General features: G+C 37.0%; 2 protein-coding genes across 5 annotated transcripts in view; both read right to left on the bottom strand.

Moving 5' to 3' along the window:
* The window catches only part of LOC128026013 (son of sevenless homolog 2), a 30242-nt gene extending 28338 nt beyond the window's left edge, over positions 1-1904 (bottom strand). Inside the window, exons 1-2 of one of the 2 annotated variants that reach the window (XM_052612694.1) lie at positions 1739-1904; positions 85-241 (exon numbers count right to left, since the gene is read on the bottom strand). In XM_052612694.1, the coding sequence (XP_052468654.1) occupies positions 85-180 (96 nt within the window). In that variant the 5' untranslated portion in view covers positions 181-241; positions 1739-1904. Of the gene's footprint in view, positions 1-84; positions 242-1738 lie in introns of those variants that run through there. The other variant, XM_052612696.1, reaches the window with a different exon arrangement.
* Positions 1905-3626: 1722 nt separating this feature from the next.
* The window catches only part of LOC128026012 (mitogen-activated protein kinase kinase kinase kinase 5), a 34481-nt gene continuing 14611 nt past the window's right edge, over positions 3627-23496 (bottom strand). Inside the window, exons 4-33 of one of the 3 annotated variants that reach the window (XM_052612691.1) lie at positions 19469-19559; positions 19249-19313; positions 19103-19158; positions 18943-18990; positions 18792-18834; positions 18636-18708; positions 17209-17340; positions 16911-16973; positions 15421-15502; positions 15098-15217; positions 14802-14880; positions 13606-13664; positions 13331-13398; positions 12745-12789; positions 12490-12532; positions 12191-12407; positions 11667-11752; positions 11533-11574; positions 11309-11393; positions 10852-10931; positions 10699-10759; positions 10155-10272; positions 9604-9662; positions 9420-9523; positions 9100-9277; positions 8911-8979; positions 8724-8816; positions 8550-8620; positions 6098-6153; positions 3627-4573 (exon numbers count right to left, since the gene is read on the bottom strand). In XM_052612691.1, the coding sequence (XP_052468651.1) occupies positions 4486-4573; positions 6098-6153; positions 8550-8620; positions 8724-8816; positions 8911-8979; positions 9100-9277; positions 9420-9523; positions 9604-9662; positions 10155-10272; positions 10699-10759; positions 10852-10931; positions 11309-11393; positions 11533-11574; positions 11667-11752; positions 12191-12407; positions 12490-12532; positions 12745-12789; positions 13331-13398; positions 13606-13664; positions 14802-14880; positions 15098-15217; positions 15421-15502; positions 16911-16973; positions 17209-17340; positions 18636-18708; positions 18792-18834; positions 18943-18990; positions 19103-19158; positions 19249-19313; positions 19469-19559 (2474 nt within the window). In that variant the 3' untranslated portion in view covers positions 3627-4485. The remainder of the gene's footprint in view (positions 4574-6097; positions 6154-8549; positions 8621-8723; positions 8817-8910; positions 8980-9099; positions 9278-9419; positions 9524-9603; positions 9663-10154; positions 10273-10698; positions 10760-10851; positions 10932-11308; positions 11394-11532; positions 11575-11666; positions 11753-12190; positions 12408-12489; positions 12533-12744; positions 12790-13330; positions 13399-13605; positions 13665-14801; positions 14881-15097; positions 15218-15420; positions 15503-16910; positions 16974-17208; positions 17341-18635; positions 18709-18791; positions 18835-18942; positions 18991-19102; positions 19159-19248; positions 19314-19468; positions 19560-23496) is intronic. The other 2 variants (XM_052612692.1, XM_052612693.1) reach the window with 2 other exon arrangements.

Here is a 23496-nt window from a genome sequence, read left to right as displayed (position 1 = left end):
CCAAATAAATCTAACTTATGGATGGTACATGAGTGGAAAATATGAACCCTATTTTTCATTAACACACAAACAGATGTCACTCACCCTGCAGTACAGCTCTGTCTCTCGGATGGCCTTGGCGTCAATCAGATGAAGATCTTGTACATCATTCATCTGACCGTGCTCATATAGAGCTTTCATTCAGGGAATGTCCTTTCTCTCCACTGTTATTAGCTGAAGTCACACACATACACACTGGGTACTATAGAGTGGGAAGGAATACACAAAATAAATGAATAAGAAATTAAGGCGGATATGAAAAAGTATCTAGAACGCACACACACTTAACAAGTTGCTTTTCTTTCTCCAGCAGGGTAAAGGTGATGTTTGGGTGCCTGAGGATCAGGCCAGTCCAACAATCCCTCCACAATCCCTTACCCTCCACAAGTTACACATTATTGAGGTATAAAATCAGCTGATATTGGATATTCAACTCGGCACAATCATATCTCCGATTTATACATTTAGAGTACAACTGCCTTCATCTAACACTCTCTTAAAGTCACACCTAATATAACATCTCATTTAATTTTTTAATCACAAATAACGTCATATCATTGCTAAATGAAAACTTTAAAAAACTGCATAATTCATATCCCTTTTAAATACTATTCATTATAATGCTGGGATGCCTAAATTCACATTTAAAATGTCTGATTTTAGTTTAAAGTGTTTTATTTTTCATTTGGTGCCATTTTAAACTTGTTTGACTTTCCATTCTCTGTGGAACCCAGATTAAGACATTTTGATAAATGTCTCTGCCTTTTTTCTCAATACAGTAGAAATCAACATTGTTCATAATATGTCATGTCAGTGTAAGCACTCTGAATTGCATTTCTGCCCATTGCATACTTTGATGCCTGTGACAGTAAGCGTGTGCACACATATCCTGTACCTTAAGTTCCTATCATTATTCCACAAATTACGTTTTCACTTTTCCTAATATACTTACTCGTTGTAGAACTGGGGCCTGTACCATGATGGTAGCTGAACAAATTCAGAGTTACAGGATTAGTTTTGAGTTGACAAAACCAAACCTCTCCAATCTGGCTTTGTTGGTACCATGATGCTGTTCATCAACTTTTTTTGTCAACTCAGGCTTTGATCCTGAGTTTGTGGAGCGCGTGCACATGAATGTGGGACATCACCGGCGAACAGCCAATAATGAGCCTTGCAACACAAAGCAAGTTTGATTTACTTCTTGCGAGAGACCATGCGAGGTTCAAAACTAAAGGTTAAAGGTTTTGCTAAAGGTTAAGAGATTGAAAAATATGACAAAGTCATAAGAAAAATGAAGGAGGACAAATAAGATAAATAATCTTGCTCCATCAGCACATTGAAAAAGTGAAACTTGTTAACTTAGTTAAATTGCTTTGTGAAACTTTTTAACTAAGTTAAATTGCTTGTGTGTAAAACATTAATAATAATAATAATAATATGAATCACAATAATTATATAAATCATAAAATGACTCAGTAATTATCATTAAAGCCAGAGTTCTTCTATTTTTTTTATTTTTTTATTTTTAAATTAGTGACCTTTAATTTGGAGCAAGATAAACTGGAGCGACCTTGTGTCAGACATATGTCACTTCTCTAACATTTGATTGGTCCAACTTCAGTTTGCGCTCTCTAACCCAAAACATAAACTGCCAAGCCACTTACGTGAGACCCAAAACCCAGGATTGGTGTAAACTAACCTGAAATTTACCTGACCAGCCAGCTAATCTAGCTTCATGGTACAGGCCCCAGATATGGTTTAGGGTTTAATCTCAGTCAGGTGAATGACTCTTCAGAATCTGTCCTTCGTAACCCCGCCACCGACGTACACTCACTGACCAATGAGAGCGCGAGACGTTGGGGCGTAATGCGCGCATGGATGACGCAGGATGTATTTATTTTTTATTTTTTTCTGTTGAACTCTTTTTTTTTTTTTTTTTTTTGTATTGAAGTGCTAAGAGCATACAAAATCAATGCCAGGGGTAAATACAATTGCGAATACAGCTACAGGAAACATCTTTTTTAGGTAAAGCTTCACAGGATAGAAAAGATGAAGTAATTTGTAAGACACATCCTTAACCTTATTGGTTATTAAGAATTTAGATGACAAAGTCCACACTTTCTTCCATGGAATATCGACAAATTGGCCATTCCAGTACGACACAATGAGAGAGGCAATCATGACGCAGGATGTAAATAATAGACACTCCGCATATACACAACAGGACAGACCCAACCGCAGCGACAGGCTTGCAAATTTTACATTATATTATTATATAGGTTCTAGTTATGGTATGAACCGATTCTCTCGCAGCTCCACGACATTTAGAGGTTTGATAATGTACGTTGTCCTCTATATTCCATGATACGGTCACCGCGTACACGGATTATTCCGTTACTAGAAAGTGTCATTGATCTATGCTTTTTCATGCTTTGACATTTTCTTTTTCTATGTTTATCTCAGCCATAGACATTGTTCACCTGGATTTTATCCTAACATAAGCAGCCGTCAGGGGGCAGTTGTGAGTTCTGGGGGTGGAGTTTAATATTATTCTAATGTCATAATTTATTTACTTTACAAAATAGACTGTAAAGCACATAAGGCCGATTTCAATAACAAAAATGTTAGAGCCATACATATCAAGGGACTAATGTTTATAATGATTAGTCTGTTCCAGTGAGGAATCCCTACAGAGACTAAAATATGTCTGCTGATTCACAGCAACAGCTCTTATTTAGAGTCTGACCTTGAAAATAATAGCATCTAGTGTGTTGAATGTGCTTTTACTGGATATTGTTTCTTTTTAATTTCTGCAGTTCACTTGAACAGTCCTGAAGTGTGACAAATACATTTTCAAAGTTCCACGTAGAACACTGCTGAAAAAAAAGTGAATAGCGGTCAACAAATATGTTTTTCATTCATCAAATACCGATGCCAAAAACACAAACGTGTTGCTACTGGCTGCTATAATATGTAAAAATACATTTAGTGCAGTTCAGTCACAACCGATAAGACCTACAGTGCCATTCAAATGTTTGAGTTTTTATTTATATTTATTTCAAAAACAAAAATACTAGTATTAAGCAATATGATGAAAAATGACAGTAAAGACATTCATACATTTTTTTTATCTTAAACTTTAATAATTTTCTGCAATATTTCTGTTTTATTTGTATTTTTGATTTAAATAATGCATCCCTGTTAAGAATAAGAAACTTAAAAAAAAAACGCATAAAAAAAACTTCTGAATGGTAGTTTATACAAACTGAAAATGTTTACGATCCATTAAAAAAGGCAAAAAAGCAGAAATTGAATTGGTCTATCACTGATTTTAGATGGCTGCGCACCAGCCATTTCAAACCCAGCCTCCAGTATTTGGGCCACGCCTCCTAATTTGCATACAGTCCTAAATCCCCAAATGGCTAAATTACCAAATGCACAACCCTAAATACAAAATGCCTTTTGATATGCCTTTAAAATGCCTAAAATACAACCCCACTCCAATATTTGGTATATGTATGTGATTTTCATTATAATTCAGTGTATTTTTTTTTAATAGTTATGAAATAACTTCCATAAACATCCCAAAATATTAACAATTGCCTTTATTACAAATGCTGCATACATTAAACCTAAAGCAACGGAAACACTTGAGATATCACAGTAACCTCACAGTAAATCTTCCATTTTTAGTCAATTTTAAATACAAAAAAGGAACATGTACAAAAGTGCTTACATGGTGCAACTATTGAATTAAAGTTACTTTTAAAAAGAGATAACTGAAATTTTAAAAATTTTACTCAGCCGGAGAAAATAAAAGAGCTACAACAAACAAGGAGAAAATGACCTGCAGCAGAAAATATTCACTCAGTAACATGAGATGCTGTACTCGCATGACTCCGCTGAATAAATAACACTCACTCATTCTCCCAAAACTCTCCCATTTGGCTGGCATAAAAACCCAACATTTTAAATCCATATTAATACAAAACATCAGAAAGTTAGTTATGTTTAATAAAACCGTTCCCTCATATGGCACTTTTTGAGCAGCAATGCATTTTGCTCAATGTTACATCTTAACAGCTTTAATGTTGGTTTAATGTTTAGAATGATTACATTTAATAGGGTTTTAAAAAATAAGTATTTAACACAGAGCACTATTGCTTGCAATTTCTGGCGACTGCTTGCTTGATTTTCAAAAATCGTATTGGCTGCTGTAGGACTGCATGATGTTTGATTCTGAATGCCTGAAGTGCCGAGAAGTCTGGGGGTCTCTGGCGGTGGGCAGCGTTTGGCATAAAGCTGCACTGAGATTTAGCACTAAACACAGTCTGCTCAGCAGCTCAGCTGTGGTTGTCCAGCGTTGGTGCCGTTCCGAAAGTAATGCATCATGTGTACTGCAATGGCTCCAGGTTCAGCTTGCCTGAACGGCTGAAGGAGGTGGAGCTAATAACTGTTCTCATGTCCAGCCAGGATGTAGAGGTTACTGAGAGCAGTAGGGTTATCTGTAGGCCGGCTCTCCAAAACAACAACCCTAGAACACACAGATGCCAACAAATATTAACACACAAATACTCTTATCAGAATCAACATGTGGAGATGAGTGTAAAAGTGTAAAAGGGTGGAAGGAAAGCCATGATTATGCAAATATATAGGGGTTGCGTGAGGCTGGTGCAAACGGGAGGCTGGTCGTGTCCCCAATAGCAGGCGACAGATGAACTTACAGCACTATGACACAAGCCTGGCACTGTCAGTGTAAATCAAATATGGAGATCTCAGAGGGAGAGTGAAAAAGAGACAGTATGTCCTAAAGAGGGTCTTGGGGTGGTGCGGGCCCAGGGGCGTCGCACCCGTGGGGGATGTGGGGGTTTTAACACCCACACTTTTCCCGGTGAGAGGGTTCGACACCCGCACATTTTCTGCAGTTTTTCCGCAGTTTTGCACAAACGCCTTACTACAGTCGTTCCTCCGTTTCTCTGACCGCTCTGTGTCTGCGCTCGCCGCGGCTGCCTCCTCCCCCCTCCCTCTCAAACATGACACCGGCTTTGAGTGTGATCGGCTGATGATTGGCTGTTCTGACTTAAGTCCCGCCTCTCTTGGAGTGTTATCGGTCAGCTCGTGCTGAGGAGGCGGGAACTTATGGTTATTTACATCTCCCTTTTCCAGGTACTTTGAATGAGTGTTTATGCTTTAGAGGTTTTTAAATAAGCTTGTTTGGGAATATGTTCTGTTAATCGTTTTGTTGACATGTTGAGTGTTTTCGGTATTATATTTCGTTTTTTAGACTAATGCTAATTGCTATTATTGGGATATTGTTTGCATACCTGTTGAAGAACTATGAAATTAAAGTGTATATTATTTTAATGTTTAAAAACAGTAAATTGTTACATTATTTATACCACCAGAGAAAAAGCTTTGTGTGGGCGTTTTTTTTCCTCCCCTTTTCTGATTTTGCGTTTTTTTCTCCCCTTTTCTGATTTTTTTTTTTTTTTAATGTAGGATTATTTTTTTTTCCCAGCCAAAAAATGCAAGCCGGAAATCCCGCACAGTGCCAGAGAATTTTAAGCCCTGCATTTTGTACCCCTCTGTCAATGTGTTCATCATTTTTATTGTTTATAAACAAACCACATCCATCCCCCACACTTTTGAAAAGCTTGCTACGCCCCTGTGCGGGCCCATTGTGTATGTGGCAATGTATGGTAACACAAATACTTTTTGTGTTGGCAGGAAACAGTCTGAGCCAGCAGAACAAAACCCTCATCATTTAGCTTTGGTGTTAATCTGACAGACCTAATTTAACCCCGTAAATCATATAAAGCTCAGGTCCCCCCATAAACCTAACCCAGGGCTTCCTTCACTACAGAAACAAAACCAGTAGAGAAACTGTTTTCTCCCTGTTGGCTTTTTTTCCTCCTCATGTCTCTATTTCAGTCCATTGCATGTGCGACAGTAAGAAGGCTACATGCTGAGTTTCTGGGAAGACATGGAGGCAGAGAATATTGTTTCCAGGACACAAAAGAAAGAAAGAGAGACAGAAATGATTCGATCCAGTTCTAACCTGTCTGATCCCAGGAGTCTGAACACTCTGCTTGGATCCGAAATCTCCTGTGTCACCTGCAGACAAGTGGAAAAAAAATTATTTGATAAACAACTATTATTTAAATAAACTAGTTGATTTGTGAGGCTTAGGCCATACAAGGCATAGATGAGTTTCTTCATCAGAACAGATCTGGAAATATTTAGCATTACATAATTTGATCACCAATGGATCCTCTGCAGCGGATTTTGATGAGAGAGAACAACAGGGGATGGGCTTTTTATCAGAGGAAGCATTATTATGAATTAAGAACACTATGGGCTCCAGTATGTTGACAGTTTGAAGTTAAAAATGTCAACGTAGGATTTGTGTGGATTACTAGTAGATTATTGTGATGTTTTTATCAGCTGTTTGGACTCTTATTCTGACGGCACCCATTCACTGCAGAGGATCCATTGGTGAGCAAGTTATGTAATATTAAAATCTCTTTTGAGGGGTGTAGGTGCCGACTCCTTTTCATTGGAGTCAAGAGAGGAGAAAAAACAGCTGAATAATTGAATTCATTACTCATTACTGCCAGCTGGAGCTTTCATCCATCACACCCTGTCATCTATGTCTCACACACACACTCACTATCATATTTCATAAACACTGTGCTTCACCTCCAGAAGACCTTTGGCCTTTAATTGTTACACACTACCAGAGGTGCAGTGGTAAAAAAAGAGGTGGGTAAACTATAAATTCTGGGTGACCACATTGTGGTCACGGTAAGGTGGGCCACTGCCTACCGGTGTATATGTATCCTGATGACATCTATAGGCTATCATTTGATCTTACTACCAAGGTTATCACTGGTTGATCCCTCATATAGGTCACACAATTACTATTCAATTCCTGCATTAATCTAAGTTCTTGTTAAAGAGACTCAAGAAGGAATAATAAGGTTGAAATCTATAAAGTTTACTAAATGACAAAACAGAGAGAACAATTTGTTTTAAAGAGGAATAGAGAGGTAGGCTTATATCCAGGGGTTCCAATGCGATGCACTTGTATGTAATGATTAGGGATTTTGGATTCTTTTCATAGTCGATTAATCTGTTGAATATTTTCTCAGTTAATTGGTTAGTTATTTGGTCTATAATATGTCAGAAAAATGTGGATCAGTATTTCCCCAAATGCCAAGGAATGGTCCTCAAATGGTCCTCTCGTTTTGTCCACAACTCAAAGATATTCAGTTGACTGTCACAGAGGAGAGAAGACACTATATTCACATTTAACAAGCTGGAATGAAATATTTTTTTTTACTTTTGTCTTTCATATATTTTATCAATGACACAGACAGCTTCATTGCAGAAGGACATCCTTTTGGTCACGTGGTTCACGTGAGATGATTGACAGCTTTACAACCTAATGATATCGCACTGATGTCATAGCTGACGCGAATCAATAAGAGGAGAGTAATCGCTAGCTCTGATAGCTGTTTTAGTTCTTCAGATCGCATAAATCAGTGTAAAATGAATAGAAATGTTATTCTGTATGACGAAATATTTTACAAACATGTCAAAATTATTATCTCTTCAAATGTGCGCACCATTGGACTATAGCCCTGGCGGATGGTGGATATTGTATGTATAGAACACAAATAAAACGGAGATGAGATGAATGGCTGCTGTATGAGTGATTTCTATTCAAAATAACGAACGTTATTATTATTATTATTATTATTATTATTAATTGCCTGATATCCATTTTTGAATTTTGATGCAGTCTGTTGCGTGTTGTTCATTTTGAATGAATCTTTAATATGACTCAGGACTACCGAGTTGTCTCAGAGAATGATTCATTCATTTTGTCGGATTACACAGCATATGGGTTCTGAATCGACAGGTGAGGTCAGAGTCTTTTATTCTTCATGTCAGTTCAGAGACGGGAAGAGAAAAGATTAGTTTATTTTGCTGAACGAGACTCAAAGATCCGAGTCAGTAAAATGACCCGAACTTCCCACTACTACTGGCAACACCGCAAGCAATTGGTCAACACTGACAAGTTGCAGCGCAATATGAAAGACTTCGTCTTTAACAACAAACAACCTATGAAACTAATAATGAACAATATGGAACTAAAACGACATAAGCTTAATTTAAAATGTCATAGGAACTGTACGCTATTTAGAGGTGGATAAACTCAATTTAGAGGTGGATAAACGCACTTTGGAGGTGGGTAAACGCTATTTCCGAATTTTGGGAGGTGCGTAAACGGCGTTTACGTGTGTTTAGCCTCCACTACATCCCTGCACACTACAAAGCCAAGGAATGTGAAACAAAATCTCACACACATTATACAAATACATACCACCTCTGTCCAAACAAGATGCTTTACCAGTGTTTGTGCTAGCATCACAGGTTTGAATGCATCCACAGATAAATATATATAAATCTATACTAATAATGCAATTATGACAATCTGCGTTTACCTCATTTGATTTGAAATTTTTTCCTTGCATCCCGTGTTTCCAGAAGGCCAGAACACTGTCCTGGAGACACACTGACACACACACATATATATAAGGTTACACACACCCATCAAACACTATACAACAGAACAAAAGCATATCACAGCTGTACGAGTGCAGAAGTCAATCTCTCACCTACGGAGTCGACACAGAAATCGAAGCTCAGTTCAGACGCCAGTTTCTTATTAGACTTAAGCTTTCCCTGCAAGTTCACTATTTTTACGTTCTCTAAACACACACATGAAAAAAGAGAACATTAGAAATTTTTTATATTTTTTGTTTGTAAAATAATGATTATCAGTTTGAATGTTGTTTCACTCACTGTCCAGGCACACGAGTACAGTGTCTCTCTCTAGCTGCGTCACGTGGATGGCATCGACCTGGTTACCTCCTACACCAAGATAAACATTCACACTAACACTTTTAGGTCCATTTGACAGTAATGAAATGCATGGTACAGGATAGTATGAAAGAGCTGAATAAAGTGTGTGTGTTTGAGAGAGCGAGATACCTGAGCCAATCTCAGTGAACCAGGACGAGCAGGAATTGAGGTTGATGGTCTGGAAGCGAACCACCTGTCCCGGCTCTGTGCCCTGACTGACCGCCACACACACCAGAGGATACTCCTGCTCAGGGACCACCAGCATCTCAAACACACGCAGCGGACTGGGCAATGGGAAATCAAAGTGCTGTGAGAGAGAGAGAGAGAGAGAGAGAGAGAGAGAAAGATTTAAAAGCTTCATCATCTAATATGCCATTATGTTTTATTCCGTTGGAATTTCATTCCATTTCCCTTTCTGATTTGCAAATATTGCTTTCTGCATGTCTAACCTTTATAAGCATGAATCTCTGCATAGGTTCGTACCACTGCAGCAAAACAATCCCAGACTGCAAAGCACCGCAGAGATACTTGTAACCGGTGTACGGATTCCGCACTGAAAGAGAGAAAGTGAGCAGATCAAACTCAATCCAAGTGTGTGTGTTTGTATTTGCACAAAAGCGTTTAAAGCTTTACCGATGCAACACTTGTGGCATCCCTTTGTGTCGGGGATCTTGGTGGTGAGAGCAAATCTCCTGTGAAGCACACAACAGTATTGTTATTAACTAAAACAATTAAATATAACTTTCAAAAAAAATAAAATAAATTTGAAATACATTTAAATATTAATACAAGATGAAAAACTTATATTTTAATGGAAATATTAATTAATTTATGTTAAACTGAAAAGTAAAATAGAACTATAAAAAATAATAATAAAAATGACAAGTATATAACCATTGATTAAACTAAAACTAAAAATATAAAAATAAATAAAAACTACTTGAAAATACAAACAAATACTAAGTACATAGATAATACTAAAAGGTTTAACTATTAAGTCAACTAAAACCAAAGTTTTATACTATTAAATGATTTGCTCCAAGCGTAAGGACACTTTTTTTTTTTTAGAAATGGCTAACAACAATTTTTAAAGTCTTTCTTAACTTTATGTTGCTAATACAAGCAAATATACTGTGAAATGGCAAGAATGGTGTGTGTGTGTGTGTGTGTGTGTGTGTGTGTACCTGGGCAGTATCCTGTCAGGGAATCTGTGGGTGTGGAATTGCGTGGCCAGTCCAGGTTTCCTGAGCTGTTCAAACAGCCCAATCAGATTATGGGAATACAACTGAAACGTCTTCCCTTTAAACCAGAGATAACACACATCACACAGGGTATGACTACACACAGAAATTCCAATAAATGACAATTCATATCATTTGTGCTGTTGAGAATGGAAAATGATGCCCCACAGAAATGACTAGTCATTACTCCCTGCACAAAGAAAAGCTCAGTTGTGTAGTTATGCAAGTTGAATCAAAATCAGATTAAGAATGAGGCCAGAAATATGATGTGATATTAGCTGTGTGCATGTGTGCTGTAGAGGACAGAGGTTTAACAGTTTACCTTCTGATTATGGTGATTTAGGCATTAGAAGAGCCAGCAAGCAGTGAAATCAGCCGTGAACGCAGGGGGAAACGGACAGAAAGACAGACAGGGATCATACAGGTACTGCAGAGAATCTCAGAAACAGAAAGACAGAAAAGCCGCTCCCACATCACTCTCACTCACCTGATAATGACATCAGATTATTATTGATTATGTACAGCCATGTGCATCGCCGTGGAAACAACTGAAACATCAAAACGGCAGGTTATGAGTTCGTGGACCTGTCATCTATGCAAGGTCAAGGGTAAAGGTGGAAGGTCAGAGTTTGGGCTGTACCTGCTCCATGGTTGCTTCATGTAGCTCATTCAGGTTCAGAGTGTAGATACCGTCTTCAGTGCCAAATATCAGATACTGGTCTAAAAAACAAACAAACACATATTCCAATACTAAGCAGCAAAACTGCTTTCAAAACGAATTATATCAAGAATCAGCATAGGAGCAGCATATGAGCATTTTAGAAGGATTTCTGAAGGATCACGTGACTCTGAAGACTGGAGTAATAATGCTGAAAATTCAGCTTTGCATCACAGGAATAAATTAGATAATAAAACACATTAAAACACAAAATAGTTATTTTACATTTTAGTGAGATTTTGAAAGCCTTGGTGAGGATTTGAGACTTACACTATACATAGAGAAGCCCCCAAAAATGCTATACATTTTTTATTTTATTTACTTAAAATAGTCTAAAATGTTATATCAGACAGACATTTATCGGTTATTGGCACTTTACCTTTAGTATCCGGGTGAATCCATGAAGTGGCACAGTTAATTTTAAGAGGACAACCATCAAAAACCTTTGAGAAACAAGCTCCCATCTGCAGACATGCAGAGAGGTAATATGTGAGCTTATGACGGTTATAAAATAAAGAATTAAAATAAATGACTGAGCAAATAGCCATTGAATAGTGACATATTAGCATTTAATCAGCATAAGTGATGCATGATGTCACTCACCAGGACTTTGGGAGTGGGCGGCAGGCCGTTAATAGCAGATTTCTATAAAAACAGAACAGAAATATTAGTAGAGATCAACGTTCTTTTCCTGCATCACACTCGTCTCAGCAAGACACATATCCACACACACTTACAGGAAAATCTTTTCTCTCTTTCCTCTGTGGACGACCGGGAGGTGATTTTGAAACATCTCCATTTAAACTTCCGTCTGAATCTTCCTCTACAGCGAGAGAAATTTGATCCAATTTGATAATTAATTAAGACTCTCTGGAAATGTGTCATTCTGATCAAGTCGGGTTAAAATTCAGTGGTCAAACATTGTTCAATATTTGCACCACATCAGAATAATAGAATGATTTCTGAAGGATCATATGACACTGAAGACTGGAGTAATGATGCTGAAAATGAAGCTTTGCCATCACAGGAATAAATCACATTTTAAAATTATATTGTAAGTGTATTATATTTAAAACCATTATTTAAACTGTATTATTTCACAATATTATGGTTTTTATTGTATTTTTAAGAGACTTTTGAACAGTAGCATCATTTACTTATTCAATATACTCTCCAAGACATCTACATGAGAGTGATACATGGACAGTAGGGGTGTATAAACATGATTTGGAGAATGAGAGTGTGTGTGTGTGTGTATTACCATGGTCTGCGGTGTGTGAGAGCAGTCCCGGGCTGCTGACGCTCACAGACATGTATTCTGAGTGGGATTGATCGGTGTTACTTCCTCTCTCAGGTGTGCTCTGTCTCCGAGCCACTGGTACAGGCCCGTTATCAGAGCCCGGGAGCCTCCGCACCGTCTGACAGCCATCGCTCAAAGCAAACTCTTCCGATTCACTGCTCAACCGAGGCTGAGAAGGCTGAGAAGAATAATAGTTTCAAAAAACACACCGATAAAAATGTATTATATAGATGTACACTTACACACAAACTCACAGTTACCTTAGGAGGAAGCGGTGGAGGTCTTCCCTGTTTAAGAGTTGAACTGAGAAGGAGGGAGATGAAACGGAGAGAAAAAATAGATCAAATGACTTAATTGGTCTTTGCTTGCGATTCATTTAGCAGTTTTCTCAGCACATCTTTTTTCAGTCCTGTATCATTTACAGAATATGATACTTTACAGCCCCAACTGAGCAAGACCAAGAAGAATATAAAGTCTTTAAGATAATACTTAATGTGTAAGAGTGCCACACTTACAGATCAACATCCTCAAAAGTATCTTCTAATGGAGCCAAATGCCCTCTTTCAGAGACAGAGAGGGAGAAATGGACAGAGAGAGAAAATATTCATGAACTTATTAGTTCACAGTTAAAGGAATGGATGAGTATCACATTTCTTTTACCAAACGTGATATTGTGTTCATTTTACCAGTTATAAAGCAATTATTTAGTACTAAAAGCCATTTTTGGCTCTAGGTGAGAGTTCATTTTAAACCCTGTGTTGAAGTCTCCATGGATCTGTTAAATAACAGCTACACAAACCAGTTCTTTACCGTATAAACAACTCCTCCTCAACGCTCTTCAGAAGACTCCTTCAGTGGAGGAGTGCACAAAAGGAAACAAGTAAAGGAAAATGGGGAAAAGAAAGAACACAGAACAGTCAAAGTGGAGGGAATGCAGGCAGGTCTCATGTGAGAAAGAAGGAAGTGCGTAGAATTGTGGGGACGTCAGAAAAATGTTGCAGACAGAACTGGGAAATGACTGCTTGTGGCGTTTTTTCATGCGGGTTGGCAGTAGCGGGAATGAAATCATTCACAGTCACAATGAAATCTTTTAATGATTACCTGGAGGTGATGGGGCTCTCTGTAAACGGGCTCCAGGGGGATGAGAAAACATTGTCTTTCGTCACATCCTGCAAAGAAAGAACCATATATACACACACTCTCATTGCATACCTGATCTGGGCAAACAGACAATATACCCATGCAGATATTTGCATGGAAAATGTTTGGTTTTAAGCTTATCAAACAATGAACTGCAAGTTTATTCTGTAGTGTGTGTGTGTGTGTTTAATATTAGTTATGTATTGACTATCTGGACTATGTAATGCTTCTCTCACCATCTCAGCACTTGCTTCAGTCTCCTTCGTCATCGGCTTCTTAAACTGAATCTGATCAACTGAAAAACAGCGACGAAAGTAGACTTATTACTGCACTTATTAACCTAGCATGCCACTGACAAGACAAAAACATTTCACCATCAATTATGTGCACGCAATATTTTTGACATTTGGTTCAACAATACTGGAATTATTTGCTTGTAAAAAAAAAAAAAAATGGCTTCAAAGTTCAAGCTGAAATCCAAACATGTAATACCACATCTCCAACCCCAGGGGGCTCTATCTGAACTAATGGTAACACTTCACAACAAGTTATTAACTAACATGAACTAACAATGACCAATACATATTTTACAGTATTTGTTAATCTTTGTTAATGTTAGTTAATAAAAGTACAGTTTTTCATTGTTCATGTCAGTTCACAGTGCATCAACCAAACTTAACAAATACAACTTTCGTCTTTAATAATGAATTTGTAAATGTTGGAACTAACATTAAGATCAATAAATGCTGCAGAAGTGTTGTTTATGCTTAGTTCATGTTAACTAATACATTTAACTACTATTAACTAATGAACCTTATTGTAAAGTGTTACTGAATTAATAATAAAAGCTAAAACTCTTCAAGAGAAGAGTAAGACCAAGAGATTTCACTTATAATGAATATGGTCTGGTGTTTGTGGTGGTACATCACTTTCATAAATAAAGGTCAAACACATGTTCACTTAGCTATCTAAACAAGGACATATGATAGACTTATGTAAGCCTCTAACCATAAAAGAAAAATTTCAATTTTTGAAATAACAAACAAACACATTTTTTTAAAATGAGGACATCCCTGAATGTCCCCAGTGTAAGGTTGTTTCAAATTTAACTCACTTTTAGGGTAGCTATCTATACAAATTATAGAAGAGCATGTATTCTATCTTAAATCTTAAACTATCACAAATTCGGTTACACAAGAGCTGTGACCAGAGACACCAGACTCCTCAGGCTACTCTGTTTTGGATTCCAAGGAGTAGCTTTTAATAAAGATAATAAGATGACCAGTATTATATATTGAAATATAAGATTTTTCCAGCCAAGAACTAATTAGAGCACACAAAATAAGTGCTGTCAACCAGTGGAACTGTTTTGGGCTTCAGTGGGGATAGGAAAGACAGTACATAATCATGCTCAGGCCTGTGATTGACGTACAGTTGATCTGTGACTTGGTTTTTTCAGCACGAGAGCTCCTGCTGTGGGTTGAGCGGATGGTGTGACGCTCAGCAAGTGGCTGCAACCAGAGAAAGAATCATAGTAAAAATGTGTTGTACAAAACACAATCGTTTGCACACGTTTACCATTTCAAAAGTCAAGTGCACTCACACTCATACACTAAAACTGAAACACACCAATACACAGAGTAGACTCACAGACATACATACTAACTTGCCATCTCTCTCGTACATGCGCACATGCACACACATACACACAAAAGACACATGGGTTACCTCAAGGTCATCTTCATCTCCCTGGCTGAAGTGAGACTGATGATTATCTGGGTTGTTCATCTTATCGAGTAGCTCTAAAGCTAACCGTCGAGTCAAACCTGTCTGAGCCACAAATAAGTGCTGCATGCAAACACAGAGACAAGTACAAGTGGCTGCTTGTGAAGTGCCCCATGTATTATTCAGACAAAAATAACAGAATAGAGGAACGTAAATCAAGTAAATAATTAATATTGACTGAATGAACACAGGTGCATTTTTCATTAAAGAACTGTACTGTGTGGAATCAGAAACATAAACATGGAGACTGAGAAGGAAATGTTTACCGAGAGCAGCTTCTCAGCTGATGGTCTCCTCTTAGGGTTTTTTGTGAGGGAAATTTTTACAAAATTGTGGAAGGCTGTAGACCTGCAGAAAAGCAAGACCGTTAAGACAGAACGGGAGAGAGACAGGGATTGAAGATTGTATCTGTTAAATAGAGATGTTCCGATACCCCTTTTCTCTTCCCGATACCGATTCCGATACCTGGGCTCAGGGTATCGGCCGATACCGAGTACTGATCCGATACCTGGGTGTATATCTGTATATACAGCTGTATATACTACTAGCCCTGTGTAAATTGCTAGAATTTTTTTATGGTGTGGTTCAGGCAGATCCCTCAATAAAACATGAACAAATACATGGTGAACTACTGTATTTATTACAGTATTTTTATTATCTAACATGAATTTGACAGTATTATTTATTTTCTTATGCAAAAAAGAACTTCAAATGCAGCCAAAAATCTAACACCGCAAACTAAAAAAGGTATTTAAGTTTTACAATATAACTGTATAAAAAAACTGCAACAAATAAGTCTAGGAATATAAAAAAAGATCTATTAATCAGATAATCTCTAACAAGTAAAAAACAAGCAACCATCTAGGCATAATTATTATTATTATTATAGAGATGTATTATTATTACTGTAGGCTACAACAGTAGCTTTATATATTGTCAATTTACTCATGTAAACCAAACATTTATTTTAATGGGCTGCCATGAAGATCTTTGAGTGTCTGTGTTTATGATATGACAGTATTCTCAAATGAAACGGTAAATTCTCATGAAGTGATGGTTTATGCGTTCGTGTCCTCATGACACACAGCAGAGACTACAAAACAGCGAGCTCTCGCGCATCTGTGCCAGTCACCCACAGAGATGTAGATTTTGCGGGAGTAATATTTAAATAGTATTTTGCAGTTTAATATTCACAGACACTAGTATATATTCGGCTACTATCTGGAGCCCTGCGTTTTGACTTACACGGAAGCGACTGAACGCAGTTGCCGGTACTGAATATACTCGAGAGTCTGTAACTACCGGTACTACAGAGACATACTGCTAACCACTGATCTATAATATAGTAGCGGCTTCACTGTCTTTTGGCAGTTTAGAATGTGATGAGTGATCCAGTCATATATAGATAAGGGCTGCTAACGCGTTTTCATTTCTTCTTCGCTGCTCTAAACAGGGGTTGCTTGTGGCAACACAGCACAACTTCCTGTGTTTTCAATGCATTTTGAGCAGCGAAGAAGAACCGTGCAGCGATTAGGCAAAGCTTGCGGTCATAACTAGGTCTTTTTTAAGAAAATGGTATCGGATCGGTATATGGGTTAATGTACTCGCCGATGCCGATGCCAGAATTTGTTGTGGTATCGGAGATATTTCCGATACTAGTATCGGAATCGGAACAACTCTACTGTTAAATACTCATTCGGAGCACATAGTATAATTCTCTATAACTAAATTATACAAACAGCCCAGAGAGACTCACCATCTGGTCTTGTCCTTTAACTTGGGTGGCTGGAAGTTGCTTTTAGACATCAGAAATAAAGCCCTGCACATACACCAAAAAAAAAAGTAAGAAAGGAGGAGCTCACATAAAGATACAAATCAGAGTAAATATGTGAGGATTTGGTGGTAGTCCAGTGGTTAATTATAATCGCTTCAAACATTTTTGCACATAATTAAGTTATTAGGATTCATAACCACTTTGGGCCTGGAGCACATTTCTTGGTTAAAAACATGTCTGCTCATTGATAACAAGTGTGTGTGTGTGTGTGTGTGTGTACCTCATGGGATGAAGGTCAAACATGGGAGGTTGTAGTTCTGCCAGTTCTATGGATGTGATTCCAACAGCCCAGATATCACACAGATGGTTATAACCTCCATTCTTCTCCACTGCCGCCACCTCTGGAGCCATCCTATAAACACAAACACAGAGCAGACGAGACTTTAAAATCCACAAACACTACTGCTCAAATGGTTTTTCTTTTTAAAAGAAATCAGTGCCTTTATTCAGCAAGGACAGGTTACAATCTGGATAATAATCAGAAATGTTTCTTGAGCACCTAATTAGCATCTTAGGATGATCACGTGACACCGTCAATCACAGGAAAAACTAGAAAACAGGATTTTAATTGCAATAATATTTCACAATATTTCTGTTTTTAACTTTAGTTTTGATGCCAACCCCTCAGAGGATCTCAGATAATGTTAACCCTGAAGCAACACACAGAACTACCAAATATTACTACTAAGTGTGATTACATCATATAATATTTTGTATACATTTAGCAGACGCTTTTATCCAAAGCGACTTAGTGCATTCAGGCTAAAATTTTTTACCCAAAATGCATTCCCTGGGAATTGAACCCACAACCGCAATGCTCTACCACTGAGACACAGGAACACTGTTTTTCAAGAACGCATAATTGATGTTAATAGTATTCATCGTCTGTTTGACTACGTCTTTTATAAATTTTTCTTAAAATTTCTGCCATATGCACATAAACTGACAGTCACCACTGATAAGCTACAACTAAATATTGTAGAAACGTAATTTTCTGTAAAGTTGCTTGCAATGATTTGTATTGTAAAAAGCGCTATACAAATAAACATGAATTGAACTGAATCCAATAAATGCAGCCTTGGTGAGCCTAAGACGCTTCTTTCGATCACAACTTCAGGTCTGATAATTTGCTCAATTTTTACAGAATTTTATTGAGTTGGGGAAAACGTTTCTAGAATAATAGCAAAGCGACTGGTTCTGCCCATGTGCTCAGTTATCAAAGCTCATCATGAACAGAAATACACACAAAGTCTTAGTCACAAAGATTAAGTCACAAAATGCTATTAAACTCTCCTGTTTATTGAAAGTTGTAGAGCTGCATTCTTGCCTCATGAGCTGAACTTCACATGCACTTTGCATGTCTAGCCTCGTCTAGCCGACAGTAGGTCATAGTTCACAGAAATCTACTGCCATGTTTCTTTGTTATTTTGGAAGTCATTCAGCGTTTGGTCATTTTACTGTTTGAACTGCACGTCTGCTGTTCTTATGGTAGACTTCTATTTTATAATGTGGATTATGAGATTCTACGGACGTTCACAGAGTCTTAGACATTTTATTATGATGTTTTTCCATTTTTTCCCCTGTTGTAATACCTTTTCAGACTTTTCAAATGTACATAGAGCTGAATCATCACAGAACAGGTCTTACCAGTAGGGCGTCCCAATGAAGGATTTCCTTTTTGCCATGGTGGCCGTTATTTTAGCAGCGACTCCAAAGTCAGCTGTAAAACAGGAAGATTTTTTTAACATTCAAATTCAATGGCACACAAACACACACCCTGCAATTATTGTGTGACCATCTCACCTAATTTGACATCTCCATTGTCAGTGAGCAGAATATTCGCCCCCTATTGCACAATGAGTTGAAAGTTATTAACTAGAAGTTAGAAAGATAGTTTGAAACAGGTAGAACACCAATATAATGAATAGATATAATTATTATGAAGCAGTATTACCTTGATATCTCTGTGCATCTTCCCTTTTGAGTGCAGATAAGCCAGACCCTACACACACACAAATCATCTCAAGATGTTTAAAGGTTTAATATAATAATACATAAAGTCTCTACAGCATTAGACCATGTGGAGGATCTGAACCATGTTTGAAGGACCTTACCTGTAATGTCTCTCTGCACACATAGGCGATCTGAAGTTCAGAGAGTGGACCTGTAACTGCACGTCCACAAACACACACATATTTAGCAGTGTCATACGGGATAAAAAAAATGGAGGGTGTATATTTTCAAAACACAACCAGTTTACCATGGTAAATGTCTTGTAAGGATCCTCCACCGCAGTATTCCATACAAATCCACAATTTCTCACGGCTAGAGAGAGACAGAGAGAAATATATATATATATATATATATATATATATATATATATTTAAGCTTAAATGTGTTGTATTTAAATACATCTTTAATCTTTTAAATATCTGAAATCTGATAAAATGTAGTGATCTAAAATTCCAGTTATTTGTTACCAGAGGTAGCTGCCAAAGTAAGCCACAATGTTGTGATGGGCACATTCCTTCACCATAAAAATCTCCTGCTGGATGATTGAGAAATCATCACCTAAAAGATAGAGGAATTAATATATGAGAGCTGTATAAATTAAACAGTGAAAATAAAGTGCTTGAATCAGATATAGACAGCATATCGGAACTCATGTCAGTTTCATTTACTTCTTCTGAGTGGATTTTTACTCCTAAGCTGGCACTCATTCACTCTTTGATCTCTTTACCCTCCTCGTCTCTAATGCTAAATAAAGCCTGTAAGTGTGATGGGTTTCCCCGTTTCTTCCAGTAATACAGATAATTAGCTTAGCTTCCTGCTGAATCTGTGTTAATACCAACACACATAATGACAACACTAAGGTGGGTCTCTTCAAGAATGAAGGCATCTAAAAATGTGTCTTTTGAAGGCATCTTAAGTGTAATATTTATGAACGACATATTTGCCTGATGTGTTATTATTCTCATTATTATTGCTGGTTTCAGATGGAGTGTGAATATCTGACGATGCTCAATGCTTTTAAATAATTCCTGAGAAACAGTGAAATGATACAATGGAGGCGGCAGATATAGGGCCCTGTGAAATCAGTTTTCACAATTTTTTTTTTTTTTTAGAAATTCTGTTTTTTTTTTTCAATTTCTTTCTTTTTTTTTAATGGATTCCATTTCCTTTTTCTTCTTTTTCTGGACTATTTTTAAAGCTTAAATTACTTTTATCAATCAAAAAAAAAAAAAAAGTGTCTAATGTCTAATTAATTAAAATCATGAAACTTACAATTTAAACATCAATTAAACAATTTAACATCAATTTATTAAAAGTTTAACAAAAACGACATGTCTAAGGCCATATGAATTTTTTTTCACCTTCTGTTTTATTGTTACCAAATTCTATTTATGCATGTCTAATTATTTTAATGCATAAAAACAATTTAATTTATTACAATTTATTTTTACAATTGCCTATTAAATATTTTATTTTCCCCTCTCAAATTCTGTTTTGCATTTAATTATTTTTCTGGTTATCAAATGAAGGCATAAAACATAAAAAAACAAAAACAAAATAGTATTAACATTAAACCATGAAAGAAATATTGTTTAATCATTAGTATTTATATAAAATAAAGTTTTAATAATTTTGGTAATAGTAGTAGTAGTAGTATTTACATTCTACTGAACAACAACAGTAATATATTTCAGGCACAATAATTTCTTCAAGTTAAACCAAACTTTTATTTTGATAGGTTGCCATGAACAAATCACAAATTAAAAAAAAAAACTAGCATCACTCTCTATGACCGATGTATGTTTATACTCTATGACACACACACACACACACACACACACACACACACACACACACACACATACATATATACATATATATATACAGTGTTGGGTATAGTTACTTTGGAAAGTAGTTAGTTAGGTTACAACGTTACCATCAATTAAAAGTAATCAGTTATGATACAGCGTTACCTATTCATAAAAGTAACGCGTTAGAGTACTCATGCGTTACCAAAAATTAAAAGCCGTTTGCAGCGGCTCACACATGACAGACACAGCCCCCGGCCCCTTTAAATGCACCTAGAAGTCGTGACTCCCGACAATGAATAACGTCATTCATCCGACTAAATTAACACTGCAGGATAACAATAACAGGAAAGACAGTCAGCAATCGGCTATTCCACATGGCGTTTTATTTATTTATTTATTATCACAGAACATATTATTAATCAAAATTCGCACCTAACGTTACCCAGCCGAGTAGCCTAGGCTACTGTATATTATGAGCACCACAAGATAACTCCTGATTTTTCTTTAACTTTAAATAATGCAGTTATCAAAGTACAAGTATGCTTACTTGTAAACACAACCTTAAACAGGCTTGCAGATTTAAATCCATTTAGAAATGATGAACAACCAGCCAGCCAACGATCTAACAGAAATTAACAGCTGCCTGTCAAACAAAAATGATAACAAACCGAATTAAATCCTTCACTGCCACACAGGCAAATGACAAATCGCTTAATAGCCGAACTAATTATTATTAAAGTGTCACTCACAGTCACAAGCCTAAATTCGCTTTAACACAGTCCTCTTACATTTACTCTTCAAAGTAGTGATTAAAACGTAGCGTTCAATTTGAGGTAGAATTTTTGGCGGTCGACAGAAGCTTTTCACCAAAGCAGAGTGTGCATTTTACCGTTATGTTCTTTTCTTTTTCGTTGACAAATTGAAAATAATGTGCGTACTTCCATAAACCAAACGCTGTCCTCTCTGCTATCTTGCCGGGAGTTCGAAAAAAAAAAAACCCCACACACACACAGGGTCAGGCGCAGGGCACAGACGCATCACAGCCATTGACTTTACGATTACAGAGCTTCGGCTCCGCTGATACATCCGCAGGTGGCACAGTAGACCTAGGACTACTGTCTGACAAAAAGCAGGCTGCAGTCGGGATTTTCCTTTCCTTAAAATAACGGATTACTTTTTTTTTAAAAATAACGAAGTTACTGATTACTTACGCACGGAACTAACGCGTTAAGTTACAAATTTCAGGAAAAAAGTAATTAGAGTACTCTAACGCGTTACTTTGTAACGCGTTACACACAACATTGTATATATACATATACATATATATATATATATATATATATATATATATATATATATATATATATATATATATATATATATATATATATAAGGACACATGAAAAATTTAAGTATTTGACTTAAGATTATATATTACAGTTCATGTGAATGCATATGGATCTTCTACATTTTAGATGCTGTTGGTGACCAGGATTTTAATTATAATTTTAAAGAATATATAAAGATGCAATAAGCCAAAATGTCACACCTCAAGCTTTACAACCTGCTCTGTTAAAGGAGTGACACACACACAGTGTGCGTCAGAAAAGAGGCATCTTCACACAAGCACATGATCTGTTTATGACTTTAATGGCTGTGGTACAGTAAATACTGCATTGTTTTCTGCAGGTGGTGCTGTTTCCTATACACAGAAAGGGTCATCCTGATGCTCCGAGAATCTCTTGATCGGTTCAAGACAGCTGAAAATCTCATTACTCATGAAACTCACACAAAAATTATACAGACAAGAAAATACAACTACGATGGAGAAACGTGTCCTCCCTTAAAATACAAAAGGTGAATCATGAGTAACTAGATTTTAAAGTAAGATCACAACATTGTAAAAACTGCTTTTTAAAATGATGACAGAGGTAGTGCAGTTTCTTAAAACAGCCTTTTGATATGTTCTATAACCTCAACCCTGAAAAAGTGTAATAGATGTAAACCAGCTATAGCCACTTCTCTATTCTTCTGCCGACCTTTAACTTAGAAACTCACACACAAAACACAACCACCTCTTGTTTCACACAGACTCCATGCTAAGATATAAAAAAATAACATCGTGGTCAGAACAGTGGCAATGACTAGGAGGAACAATCAGTCCCACTTTTGCATTTTAAAACCTCATCCATGGGACATCTGCAGCATCACAGTGTATGTTTGTGTGATGAACAAGAATCAGCACAGCAATGAAGTCAAGCCTCCTAGCTCTGACCACTTCCTCTCCACTCAAGAAAAACAGGCCATGGCCAAGAGTGTGTGTCTATGAGATAATGAGAGCCTGTGTGTCAGAAACAGCAGCAGGGCCTGAGGGTTTGTCTGCTGAAAGTTGAACTCCGGCAGCTTCCTCTGAGCTTGATGCACTTCTCAGAAAACAAGCTGTTAGTATTTAGTAGTGTCAACTATAATAAATCAAGCTAGCCATAGCTAAACCCGCCCCTTTGGCTACAATCCCCCAGCTGCTCGATCGATCGGATTGGAATTCCCACACAGACTAAACTAATTACAATTTGGGAGAAGGATACATCACTCTGAGATTTTTACTGTAATTCAAAATCATTATAAAGCCATTTATATTGTACTGATGGACACTTTACAAAAATCACAAGCTATGTACTGAATTC

This window comes from Carassius gibelio, chromosome A13, assembly GCF_023724105.1.
Source record: "Carassius gibelio isolate Cgi1373 ecotype wild population from Czech Republic chromosome A13, carGib1.2-hapl.c, whole genome shotgun sequence".
Classification (NCBI taxonomy): domain Eukaryota; kingdom Metazoa; phylum Chordata; class Actinopteri; order Cypriniformes; family Cyprinidae; genus Carassius; species Carassius gibelio.
Note: the sequence above shows the minus strand (reverse complement) of the source record. Positions and strands in the feature narration are given on the sequence as shown.